This window comes from Neltuma alba, unplaced genomic scaffold (genome assembly GCF_004799145.2).
Source record: "Neltuma alba isolate B1F8T4 unplaced genomic scaffold, ASM479914v2 tig00013256_pilon, whole genome shotgun sequence".
NCBI lineage: Eukaryota > Viridiplantae > Streptophyta > Magnoliopsida > Fabales > Fabaceae > Neltuma > Neltuma alba.
Window position 1 is genome coordinate 1 of NW_021637549.1, and position 14,177 is coordinate 14,177.

Here is a 14,177-nt window from a genome sequence, read left to right on the forward strand (position 1 = left end):
TGCAGCCCTTTCTGAATGAATGCTATAAAGCAAACCCTATTCAGAAGTAGTATCTCTCCATTTTACTCCACGAAAAAAAGAAAGCGATGACTCCTCTTCTTTTCATCTGGTTGTCGCAGAATGCTGTTGCGATAGGTGGCAATTGCTTCACGCAAATTCTGAAGTAGAATTAGGTCAAATATAAAGTGAGGCATTTTATGCTGAAATGTGAAATCAACACTACAAAATCATAGAAAAGGAAATCGTAGCATCAAAGTACACATAACCAGCTTAGTAACACAGGATTAGAGTCATTGAATATTAGGTACCTGCATTGAGGCACACTTATCGATAACTTTGTCCACTTGTCTTTCCCTCAACACCACCCTAAAAAGCACATGCTCTCATTAGGCCTAATAAAACTTATGCTACATCTTCTTAAAGAAACACAAAGTTGATACCATACCTCTAATACACGAATCACGTCTTATGACTGCATATTCTCCCCCGCGAACTGTGTCCTCTGAGTCAGGTAAATGATCAGCCACATTAGTGGCATACTGAGAAATCTGACCGACAGAATCGCTCCTCGGAATACCTAAAAATCATGTATTATGATAATATTAAAAAGGAATTTCAATAGTTACCCCCAGGATCAAACTAAACAAAATGTAACAAGACTACATTAAAATTAGTAAGTCAAACTTTAGTCGCAAACAATGCCCTTCCAAACGCTTATAGCAAGGACTTTCAGTACAGTAATCCCAAATTTATATACAAAGAAAGTGTCCTACAAGCGCATGCATGTCTTGTATTATAAGAGAGGTGAATTATTATAAGAACAGAAAGAAGCTAGTAATAGTACATGGATCAAGTATAAATAGAAAACATGACGACAAATGAATGCAAATAAATAATTTAGGTCAGCATCTTCGACATGATGGCATTGAGCTTCTCTCCATCACAGAATAGGTCAATACTCTTAGGTTATTTGTTAGACTCATTCTTCCATCCATATCCATACTATTATACACTCAAACAACTTCATGGTCATGGGCTAGATTTTGGTCCCGAAGCCTAGCAATGATATGAACAAAAATGAAACCTTTAGGGACCTAGAATGGTGTATTTCCCCCAAAAAAAAAATCATAAAAATTGACAGGGGCAAGGAAAAAGATTACCTGAGGCTCCAATTCGGTTGAGGTAAATTAGAGTAGCAATGACCATTCCTGTTGTAGTTCGTCCCGGCCCATTTGACAATTAAAAATGATTTCTGTATTTACATCAGCTTGAGAGATTTTATGGACCTAAATCACAATGAAGAATGGCTGAGTGATAACATAGGTTTCAGGAAATTATGAGTGAAATTTTTTTGGCTAATAACTGTTATTCCAAATTAAAGATTCTAGGCATCTAAGCAATTTTCAACAGAAGCTCTTAGCTCTTAGACAAGACAATAAAGAAGAAAATTTGACCACTCAACACTTTTGTACATAAAAATATATTTCCAGAAGGCATTACACTTCGTATACAATGACAGATAAAGTCAAAGCAGGATCACTGATAACTGCCTTGTTCACAAACTTATGCAAAGGTTTTCGCTGAAACAAATAGTTAAAGCTCACCAAAAAGTCAAAATCCAGCTCTTTTGGTGATTTTTCGTCAGTTATAGGAACACGTTCATAATCAACATGGTATCCCTCTGCTTGCAATTCCTCATACACCTACAGCAAATAAACAACTCTGATGCATGTTTTTCAGAAAATTTATGGACTAGCCTCACCCTATCGTCAACAATGTTTTGCTTTACCTCTAGGGGCGGTTTCACTGAATTACACGATACTTGTTCCCACTGGTCCACCATCTGGCCATCTGGCAGTTCATCAGTCACAAGGATCTTATTTCCATATCTGTTATGTCAATGCGCAAATAAGATTGGTTATCATGCACGATAGGACTATAAAAAAAATAAAGAGAACTATTAGCTGCATTTGATAGATTAGATGGAACAAAAAAGTACCTTCTTGCTTCGACTAGGATATCTTCTTTCAAACGAGCTTCCATTTGTTCAACCCTTTCCCTGTTTATTCCCTGATTAAGTACAAGATCACACAACAGTAAAAAGATAAGATGCATTAGCTATAAATTAGAGTTCTTAGTTCAACTCGAAAGTTAATTACACAATAAGCATACCGTATACTCAAGGTTAGAAAATGGCCTTTCCACATCACGCAAAACAAAGGGTCGCCCATTAATGTACACAACCTGATTTCAACAAGAATGAAGAGGAAGTTTTAAAAAAGATAGTTTGGAAAATATCACAAGAACAATAGTCATCAGGAGTTAAAATAAAATTTTAGAGTGTAAAGTGTCAGCCAGAAAGTGGATTCCAGAGCGTCATGTATAGTGGTTATCACTTAGAAAATTTCACAACGTTTCCATTATTCCATAGGTTGACACAGAAATCAAGGAATGTAGCCTGTATATTTTTGAGACACGAATTTAGCTGAAATTCTCCGAATGACAGGGAAGAGAACAAAAGGTTTCCATAGCTTCATTGGTAGAAAAAATTGGATATTCACAGGACCAACTGGAGCATGAGTCCTAAGGCATATTTGGAAGCTAAGGAACCGATATATCTACAAGAAAACAAGCATACCGGTTCTTCACGAAGGTTAATCCAAAGAACTTGCACCCTCTTCCCTTCTTTTTGAGCACCAATATGGTTCAGAACATTTCGGATTCCATCAAATGTTGGGATTGCAACCCCGTGAACATGTAATGAGTCAGCCTGACAACAGTAATCAACAAAAACGAAAACATTAAACATGAAAAAAGGCAAGGAATCGCGAGCCAGTAAAAAAAATATGGCATGAACCAGAAAGTTATAGGTTGAGCAGCGTTAATATCTAATGCAAGAGTATGGGGCTTTTTTCAGTTCGGAAGCCAAGAGGATGCTGTAAACCCCAGTTATAGCGCCGTTCAAAATCGGACACAAGATATGCTCAAAAGGTCGAAGAAAAGTAGAAGACTAAGTTTCGAAAAAGCCAAAAGCAGGGGAGATAGAGTGGCTAATTAATTTTCAAATACATAACCACATGTAGAATTACAGACCCGAGTATTTAAAATATTAACCCAATGGTGCGTTAGACATCATTGAGCGATGACTCCAGTTGAAACCAGTCCATAAAGCTAACAAGCACCAAGGAAATAAGAAGAAAGAAAGAAAGAGAACAAATATTAAGACCTGACGATAATTGGAGCGCCTTCAATCTGAGGAGACAAGCGTTTGTTCTGGCAACCAGGGAAATGGTCGCTTTTCAGAATGGTCTTCTTTCCCAGCACCGATCCTCCCCTCAACTTCATCACTTGTTCCGGCACCTTCGCTATCGACATCTTTTACCTTTATAGAATTCCTGCTACTCCTGACTGTGCCAGTATCACTCACGTAAACACAACACCATATCGCAAACAGGAGGTCCTATATTTACTGAATTTCGAGTTCTCTCTATTCTCAGCAATTCACCTTCGTCTGTGACCCATGATATTCACAAGTTCGAAAGAGCCAAAATGCAGCATGCGAGGAGAAATAATCAATTGCAGGACAGAAGAACGAAGGATTATACGAGTTATGGTTGTGATGTTCGCTGAAGAAACGTGAGGAGGTAGATAGAAAGTCCAACAAACAGGCAAAGACGACTTCTTGTCACTTCATTCTGACGCTAGAGGGTCATCAGCTGTCCAGTTCCCACAATTTTAGAATAATTTCAGGATAACTCCCTTCTTCTGCCTGAAAGGAGTTTCTGCAAAAACTCAGACTCCTGACGCTTATTTCCCAGACGACAGGAACAAGGAAAAACAACTTTCCTTCCTCTATATATTCTCCTCCCTCAAAAAATGAACGGGAATGCGAATCTTTAATACGAGTATCATTATAAAAATGAGTTAAGACAAGTTTTTTTAATTAGATAGCCCTAAATTCGGAGGGGGCATGCTGTGAATATTCTTCTAGCCAGTAGGGGACCTCTGTGGGAAAGATGCCCAAGCCCCCATCAACAGTCGCCACCTACCCTTGGGTGAGAGGGGGATTATCCTCTTTATACGGTTCTGTCCCAAACATAATGCTGACCACAGAAAGGAGATGGCAATAATCTCCGAGTAACAGGATTTCCTCCGTTCCTCGTAGAGGAGTAGACTGCGTGGACTGAAGAACGCGGAAACAAACAAAACAAAAAAAGGAGAGGAAAAACAAACGTGCAAGATATGACAATCGGATTAGCGAATCTGGGAACTGAGAAGGTTGACGGGGCACTTTCTGGGGCCCACCTCAAGGTCAATGTGGCGTTGTGAGATAGCAGTAAAAAATTTAGGGGAAAAAAATTTATAAATCTTCAAATTGACGGTTAATTTCACAAACTAGCACTACTTATGACCAAAAGTCAGGCCAAAAAATAGTTGACCAAAAGAAAAAAAAATCATAAAAATCTACTCCTCCGGTCCTAATTATAAGACCCAATTGACTTATTTGAGGAGATTAAGGAAGTAAGTTAAATTGGTTTATTATAATAAATAAGTGTTGTTATTCTTAAAATATCCTTGCTAATTAGTAATATTGGCTAAAACTATCATTATTAGAAGGATTATCTTGAAAAAAATGCATAAATATAAGAGAGAAAATGGATTGGGTCTTATAATTAGGACCAAATAAAATTAAATGGGTCCTATAATAAGGACCGAGGAGTATTATGCTAATTACTAACAGTAATCAACACCTAACATTGCATTATTATAAACCCAGTGATTGACGAACTTAAGAAAACGAGAAAGATTTATAAAATAACATGTGAGAGGCATGGTGATGGCTGATGGGGCCAAGTACTTGTAGCTTCTTTTTCCCCCTAAAATATTATTTTTTTTACATCTTTTATTCGATTGAAAAACAAGATAAAGCATGTTTTGGCGACGCCCTTTTTTGCCTGAAAATGTTGAATTACATAGTGAAAAAAGTGCAGTCGTTTGTTCGCTTCTCATTAGCTAGGCGATAACAAAATTTTTTTATCAAAATATTTTGATAGCCATATCTATTTATATTTTGCGTGATCATCTGATTTTATGGAGAGTTTTTATTCATCACCAATCATTATTGTTTCGTGTTCGCTTTTCTTTCTTGGTTAGTTTGTTTCAAACCCTTGTCCCATTACGGATTCACATTTTGATTTAGACTAGCGAAACCGTTACTTCCTTTTTATTTCTGGGAGGGGCAGAGGCGGCGGCCCCCGGGGTTTCAAGAATTTTACAACTACTTTCCTAATCATTATGAGCGCATCCCTAGACACATCTCGTGCTGTATACATTTGATTAAAATATCACATATTAATTTTATTAAATTCGAGAAATATTAAATGATTACTAGTCCTTTTCATTGCATTAAAAAAAAGTCCTTTCATCTCGTTTTATTAGAAAAAATTAATACTAGTAGAAATGTAATAAAACGACACTTCGTCTTTTTTTATCCATGTTGTCAAAAAATCACAAGCAAGAATCCAGCCTTCACTTCACTTTCTTTCCTTCCTGACGCTCCACGCCACGCCATTAAACATTCATAACCGGACAGACTTCTAAAAATATCAAGCATCGCATTTTCAATTTCTATCACATCATCATAATGATCACAAGTAAACTAAAAACGGAACAAGAATGATGCAGTGAAAGTAATCCTACGCTAATCAGAGTTCGCTCATTCTTGTAGTATTGCAACGTCACTGTGTCATGTTTAATTGGCACACAACATTTATGTGATAAAATAATAACGATAAGTAGTGAACATCTACATTCAGAATGAAACGACCGCATCGTCGTCGTCCACATCAACCACCTCCAACACAAGATTTTTAGTGGAAGGCAAACCGGCGACAACTTCTTCTTCAATACCACACTCGTTTGTGCCTCGCCTGATCTGAAGTAACCATCCTAACGGTTCAAAATAAATTAGGCCATTAGTGAAGGATTGTATTTGACTACGTGAAATTCAAATCGAAGGGTGACCAAAATACTTCACTTACATCGCCCCAACTTCTATTCCACTGGTTCGCGAGAAGCTGAAAGAGAGGAAAGTGAACCGTGAATACGGAAGTTACAGACAATATATGATGAAGCAGGAGTTAAAGGCCAACAATAATGGACAAGTACCGTACGTACCCAATAATCCTCTCCATCATCAGTGGTTCCCCACCCAATTAGCTTTACAGCATGACCTCCCATCACGTAACCTGTGACGTGTTTATACTCCTGACTTGTAGTGAGCAAAATCCTGAGATAACATATGGCCGAACAAGGGAAGATGATCATTAATTCATAAATTAAAAATAAAAAGGCCAACATTTTTGTTTCTAACTGAAAGTTCAATGGAAAGCAGGAATGAGAGGCTCTCCCAAGGAACTTAACCAGGCATAATGCATACATTAGTCAGTCTATATAATGCATATATGATGGGGACGGAAACTCATCCAGAAAGGATAACGCATGACATAAAGAGACCAAGTGATAAAATCACAAACTGACGCCAGCTTTCATGCCTTCTCCACTAATCCAACGACTTATAGATTCAGCTGCAGTTGCTTAAGTGTTGAGTTGTGAACCTCGGAGCACATAGCAAGACCAGTTTGCATTGTAAAACCGTTTTTAATCTAGAAGTGTTGGATTCTTGGCCAAAATACCAGCAGATCATTTCGATGCATATTGTATAACTACATGTATTTTATTATTGTCGCCTGCGCTCCGACATATAATGACTCCTCTGCAGTAGAGAACTAAATTTAGTAGCAAGAAAATCTGCAGCAGCAGCAAGCCTCTATCTGCACAATTTTTTTTTCTTTTTTGGGTAAACATCTATCTGCATAATGCTAGCGTCAAAGACAACAAGGGCCGCACCATCCACGTATTTGCAGGTTTAAAGAGCCAGCCCAAGTAACAACCAAAAAAAAGAAGCACTGGGGAAAAACTCCGTGACAAGGGGGAAAAACACACAAGGAAAAAAACCCAGCCCAAATGGAAGGAATCGATCAAAAGCACAAAGGAGCATAATATAGACCAAAAATGTGTGAAGAAGAGAACAGAAGGGAAGAACAATTCTTTTCAGGACAGCAGACTCAAGATTAAAAGCCACCGCCCCAAACACTCTGAATAGCATTATGAAGTGACCTAAGGGGGAAGTGAGCAATACCCACTTGAGCTTATAAAGCAAGAAGAAGCACAGTTGAATTTGCCCAAAAACACACCAATTGAATTATCCCTTCATTTGCTTTAACTAATCCCTAATTAAGCTTTTCACCCTTAAACAATCCGCAGTCATCACATCTTCAACATTCACACTGCTACCCTAAAATGAACATCCTCATTTCATAACCCATGGTTTCTAGTATACAATAAAAGTGCCTGCACAATATGATTCTTGCTCTTATCATCCCAGCCTCTCATATATGACAAGGCAAGGCACTTCAACATAACCAATGTAATAAAACCCCTCCTTCAATTCAACAATATATTAAGTTGACATATTTGAAATCGTTAGCCTGTGCCTGAATAATGCTTCCTCTAAAGCCAGAAAGTTTTTTTTTTTTCCAGTTTTCCTCTACAGCTGTACCAAACAGTTCTTCATTTGCATCTCTTAATGATACATCATATACAGGGATTGAGGTGAATACATTTTTCATGTAAGACTCAATACAATTTGATATTCTTATCGTGTGCTTTCTCCAAATCTCCACTCTTTCTCCCTTTGATTCCATTGAAGCTATACATAGCTGCTCTCTAGGCCAAATTTCTTTCTTATAGTGTAAAAAGCATCCTCACTATGCTTATTGTATAAGCATGTTTAATATCTTAAAATGCAATTTACTCAATCTCATAATGATCATAAAAATATAAAATGACCAACAGGCTTTGAAAAAACGAACCAGTATTTCAAAAAGCCAATGATTCTGAGCATTTTGGTTCATGCAAGTTGCAGCACAATCAAATGATTTATGGCTCATTAAGCTTTCACTTACCTCATAAACAGTGAAAGAGACCTCAACCGGCCCATTCTTATAAACTTCTGCCATGATATCATAGGGATCAGAGTTGACCCTATATGCATTATCACTATAGTGCTTTGACTGGCTCCAAAGCTGGTTACCATTGACGCACTTTCTCACACACGCAGGTGTTGGATATGCAGGCTCACAACCAGGGTGAGAACAACCAATCTGATCAAAGTATGGGTCACACTGCCAAATTTAAAACATTTCAGATTGTAGAGAGTGCAAAAGGAGGAGTGCAAGGCCAAGTTGAAAAGAAAAGTTTCTACAGAACATTAACATCCATAAGAGAACAGATCCCAATGAGAAGGATCCTTGGATTTCCATTCATAACATTTCCATATAAACCAGAGAACCACTTTGAGGGGACAACCTCCATGAGGAACTACCTTGGTTAAATGAAAACTAGTTACCTCTTCAGTGACAACGCCCTGGCGGACGAGGTATTGCCATGCATTGAGGGGATAACCTCCATCACAGCCAGATCCACACAAAAATCCACAGCACGAGAGAAGGTCATTGACAGAGAGTGACACGTTCTGCCAAATAAAAATATAGATTTATGGAGAATCGTACACATAATAAGCAAATAAGCGCAATGTTATTTCTGTAATAAGCTTAGGTTACCAGGCCAAAATGGATGCAGAAACGATCTGATAATGATTCAACAGCGCCAAATGCCCAGCAAGAACCACAGTGACCCTGAATGACCATCATCTAGATCAGCTCAGAATTTTTTGAACTTCTGATATATGAAAATGTTGCATTGAGAAAAGTAGATACTCACCTGATCTTTAATTAGTAGATTGTTTCAACATCCCATGTGTTCATCAAAGAAGAAGAGTCAGCAACTTCTTGTATGTGAATTAATTAGTTAGAGAAAACCAAGAAGAAGCAAGTAGGTAACCTAGAATTCTTCCAATTGTGCTACACTGCTTCCAAGCTGTTCTTGCATCAAACTTGTTTGGCAATTTTAATGCTTTTGGATGAGTTTTGACAGGAGCACTTCTTAATTCCTTTCTAGGTGTTTGCTTGACCCCTAGAAGGTGCTTAAACTGTCCAACCTGTGTAACAAAACCGAGATCTTAGAATCTCAATCATTGTACATAATCTAAGCATGTGCAGTAAAGGTGTTGATGATAAAAAATAGAAACAAAGCTGTGCAGATTGATAGCTAACTGTGTAATTAGAGAAACGAGGACTCATGGCAGCCTTCCACCCTGCTTTTGGATTTCCATTAATCCGTTCAACAATAGACTCCTGCAAAGTGATGTTTAACAATTCATCACATGGCTTGAACCAAAAATAATACATAATATCCATATTAAAATTTCAAGTTGGCACTTAAATTGGTGATAAAATATTCCAAACTGCCATCCTGTAGGCTCTTTCTTTTAATTATTTTCGTCACAGTATCACTCTCAAGCCCAAAAGATAAAAAATAAAAAACAGTACTAGTACAAACACAGAACAAAATGGATCTGGAAATGCAAAAATTTAAATCACCTGGAGGATGTGAGAACGGAGCTGACTACCAAGTTCTTCTGCTTCTGTTTCTGCTTCAATGATCTGTTGCCGAAGTAAACATCGTCAATCAAATTCAGAGAATAATCTTACTATAAGAGTTCACAGGAGAGCATGTCTGATGTGAAATAAATGGCTATGAAGGAAGTTTATAGTATCTGCCCTTTTATCTACTGAAAATGAAGCATGACTGCACCATAAGTTCAGTTAAACACGCATAATCCCACGACCACGACAAAGCAGATCGAGGTAAATTTCCAGTAGGTCGAATCCAGCAACTCTTTGTATCTCATTTTTTCAAATATCACAATAAAAATGTTCAGCTGAGAAAATATATAGCGCAGTTATGCTAGTTCCATCATATCATGGCGACCATAGACTGAATTTTCAGAGCACGGATTTCCATGGAAAAACCCAAAAGAATAAATCATCATATTTGCAAGAATTGAAAACAATGAACACCACCCCAAGCGAACAAACAGCAACAGAGAATTCAATGTCTTCGACGAACAACTAATAGAAATATACAAACGGATGGTCAGAGCCCCAAAAATATCTTCTAAAACAGCAAACAATAAAAAATTTTATATGTCATCCCTTAGAAACGAGGAGGGGAACAATATACCTGCAGCGAGAGGGCGGAGAAAGCCAGAAACAAAGTAATCAGAGTGAAAAGAGTGGAAGCCATTTCCCAGTCTCTCCTTTACGTTGAGAAGCAATGAAGTGAAGGCGTGCAGAGAACGATCACTGGAGCAGATTCTTATAGGAACAGGGAGAAGATGAGATGATCATACTATTTTTGCTTGATTGCGTGAAAGGGACAAGCGATGAAAAAAATATCTCGTAAATATAATAAAGTAATGGTGACAGGGAAGGCGCAAATTTCAAAGTTTTGACGTATGACGTTTATTCTCGATAGTATTTTTAAAATTATAGTTTAATTTTTATTCAAATACCTCCTACTAGTGGTACTTCTCTCTGAAGTGCTTTCTGATTTCTAAGCAAATTTTTCAATTTTTAATAATTAAATGTTCAACGTTCAATGTTTTTCAATATTCAGTTCATTGGTTTTTTTGGGTTGAGGAAAAAAAAAGAAGAACCATGGGTCCCCGGCGTTATCCCCAGTTTTACACCCTTCCCAAGGTCGGGGCGGCGATGAGGTCACGTTATCGTTTGTGTACAGTTTATTTATTTTTATATTTTATAAAATATAAGATGGGGATAAATGATAACTCTCACGTCGCTTGAAATTCTGACACTAAGGGTCTGTTTGGTTTGAGGGGAGGGAGGGGTAGGAGAGGGAGGGGTTTTATCCTCACCTTGTTTGGTTTGATTAAAAAAGAAGGGAGGGGAGGGTATTTAATGATCCCTTGTTTGGTTCAAGGAGGGGAGGGGAGGGATAGTAATAATCAATTTACCATTTTACCCTTACATATTAGTTTATGTTTTTTATTGATATGTTATATAAATTAATTTACATCTTAATTTAAATTATATAATTTAATAAAAATTCAGTTTTATCACGTTAATATGTGTATTAAAAAATTGTATAGTAATTTTTTATTCTAATTAATATAATAATATATTTAAATAATCAAATTAACAAATTTTATATGCTCTAAGAAAAATGAAATTTTATTTTCTTTAGGCTATCTTTTTTTCCAGCTTTAAAATATATTTAATAAATAATATATTTATAAAAAACAATTAATTTTATATATTATAATTTTTTATTTAATAATTTTTGTGTTTTTAATAATTTTTATAATATATTTTTAATTATAATAATGTATTTATTTTTATTTTTTTACTTAGGATAATATATTTTTTATTTGAAATAAATATTATAATAATATTTTTATGGGTAGGAGTGGAATATTAAAAAAACCATAAGGGCATAATGGTCTAAAATTTTGGCTCCCCTCCAAAAACCCCCAATTTGGAGGGGAGCCAAAATGGGGGGAGGGGAGGGGAGGGGAGGGGACATTTTAGCTCCCCTCCCCTCCAAAATTTTAACCAAATGAGGGGAGGGGCTCATTTTCCCTCCCCTCCCCTCCCCTCCAACCAAACACACCCTAATAGAATTTGAATGTCTTTTAGATCCCTCCTATTCACCAACTAGTTATTGGGTTGAGCTTTTAAAAAAATTTTACGAAATTCATGCGTGTGAGAAAATGTTAGTTTCTTTTTTTTTTTAGCTGAAGAGAAAATGTTAGTTAAAGTTGGTTATTTTAATCCAACAGTTATTTCAGCTTTTTAAATTACCGTTGTGTCAAAATTGCCGCTTTCATTAATTTATATTTTCATATCGGGGTGTTTAGATATCATCAGAGAGTTTTTTATTTTTTTATAAATTGAAACAAATAATTCTACATGTTTATTTTGTATGCCATAAAATTATTTTTGAAATTATAATTTTATTTCTATTTAAACATCCCTATTAATTGTCTCTCTTAACTTTACATTGATTTATCATTCCACTTTCATTATTCTTTCCATCTCTTGTTATAACACCCAGTTTATTGAAAAGCGATAATTTTTTTGCCAGCATTATTGAAACACCAATATTAGGTGAGCACTTGGATTTTTTGCCAGCATCATTGAAACACCAATATTAAGTGAGCACTTGGATTTAATTGGTGTTGAAAAAACTGTTTGATATTTCTAATTTTATCCTATAACCGAGGCCATTGTTTTTTCAACGTCAATTAAATGGCATTATTGGTGAGACATATTACCTCTAATCCTCAATATGAAAACTAATTAATTAATTTGAATACATTAAAAAAATTAATTAATTTAGTTATTTGTGACAAATAAGTGTTATTTTTTCTAAAATGTTCTTACTAATTAGGTATATTAGTTATAACTATTATTATTATAATAACTATTTTAAAAAAATAATAAATATAATAGACAGAGTGGATCGATGTATTTTATTTATGATTAAATAAAAAATCAAACAACTCTTATATTAAGAACTATATATAACAATATTTTAGAAAAATACTTAAAAAGTTAAATTACTCTTTAAACTTTGAAACGGAGTTTATAATCAGGGAATTACAACTCTAAATACTAGGCCTTGTAATTAGGGGCCATTGTAATTAGGGGCTGAGGGAGCATATTGAAGGTGAGTTTTGAAGAAAATATGTAAAATGACATGTATAAAACACAAAAACCTGTTTTGTGAATGGGATTTAGAGGCAATAAAATAAAAATGTTCAGGGAATTTCTTATTAACGTCGCAAAATTAATTGTGTAGAATAAATATAGACAGGTACATGCAGAAAAGTCTTTAAACTGTAATTTGCTTCAAATCACATGGAGTTGCATTGCTGTACACATACCCCCCCCCCCCCAAGGAAAAAAACATTATATGTCTAATGGAAGGAATTCACACACCCATTGTGCTTACGAGGGGTTATACTTATAGCATTTTACTTAAACAAAAACTCAAAGAAATATTTGGTATCAGTTGAGTTGAATGGTACATACATCATATTAATGATATCACACCCCCGTCCATCATATAGCAGATAGGCAGTTAATTTTAAAAAATTAATTAGGTTAGTTTTTAGTAATAAATATATACTCTTCCGGTCCTTATTATAAGACCCAATTTGATTTTTTATTTGGTCCTAATTATAAGACCCAATCCATTTTCTCTCTTATATTTATGCATTTTTTCCAAGATAATCCTTCTAATAATAATAGTTTTAGCCAATATACTTAATTAGCAAGGATATTTTAGGAATAACAACACTTATTTATTATAAATAACCAACTTAACTTACTTCCTTAATCTCCTCAAATAAGTCAATTGGGTCTTATAATTAGGACCGGAGGAGTATTAATTTTTCAAAACTACTATCTGTAATCACGTGTGTTGGAATTGCAACTACATTTTGATGAGAATCTCTCACAGCCAATACTGCCCAATAGAGATATATTGAAAAGGTTGCAAGAAAAAGTGAATCAATATTTTACTCCTCCGGTCCTAATTATAAGACCCAATTGACTTATTTGAAGAAATTAAGGAAGTAAGTTAAGTTGGTTATTTATAATAAATAAGTGCTGTTATTCCTAAAATATCCTTGCTAATTAAGTATATTGGCTAAAACTATCATTATTAGAAGGATTATCTTGAAAAAAAATGCATAAATATAAGAGACAAAATGGATTGGGTCTTATAATTAGGACCAAATAAAAAGTCAAATTGGGTCTTATAATAAGGACCGGAGGAGTATATACATAATCAAATCAAGTTTTCATATAACTGTTATATTGAGGAGTAGAAGCAATATTGTCAAGTCCTTTGAAAGTGAACCAATGAATCGTACGCCACCCACCATGCCACGTTTATTACGCTTCAACTATGTCCTAAACCTTATCAGACGCTGAACGGGGGGTTTCCCTTTTAATAAAAAATTAACTATTGATTCATTACGCTATGAAGCTGCGAGGAGGATATCACTTTTCCCATATCCAACCTCGTTGGTTAAATATTGATATATAGATTAACGGTGTAACTCTTATTAAAAAATGAACCAAAAAAAAAACTACTATAATCCAACTGGGTTAATGGAGAGGCCC

At 35.5% G+C, this 14,177-nt stretch overlaps 1 protein-coding gene and 1 pseudogene across 1 annotated transcript; both read right to left on the minus strand.

Moving 5' to 3' along the window:
- Positions 1-470: 470 nt before the first annotated feature.
- Positions 471-2,809, minus strand: LOC114735831 (paladin-like). The gene is made up of 7 exons (XM_028923588.1): positions 2,639-2,809; positions 2,173-2,244; positions 2,000-2,070; positions 1,790-1,889; positions 1,605-1,703; positions 1,161-1,286; positions 471-577 (listed from the first exon to the last, which is right to left on the minus strand). The coding sequence occupies exons 1-6, from the start codon at positions 2,807-2,809 to the stop codon at positions 1,188-1,190; spliced, it is 612 nt and encodes a 203-aa protein (XP_028779421.1). The 3' UTR covers positions 471-577; positions 1,161-1,187.
- A 2,789-nt stretch (positions 2,810-5,598) lies between these two features.
- Positions 5,599-10,381, minus strand: LOC114735815 (cathepsin B-like protease 3; annotated as a pseudogene).
- Positions 10,382-14,177: the final 3,796 nt, after the last annotated feature.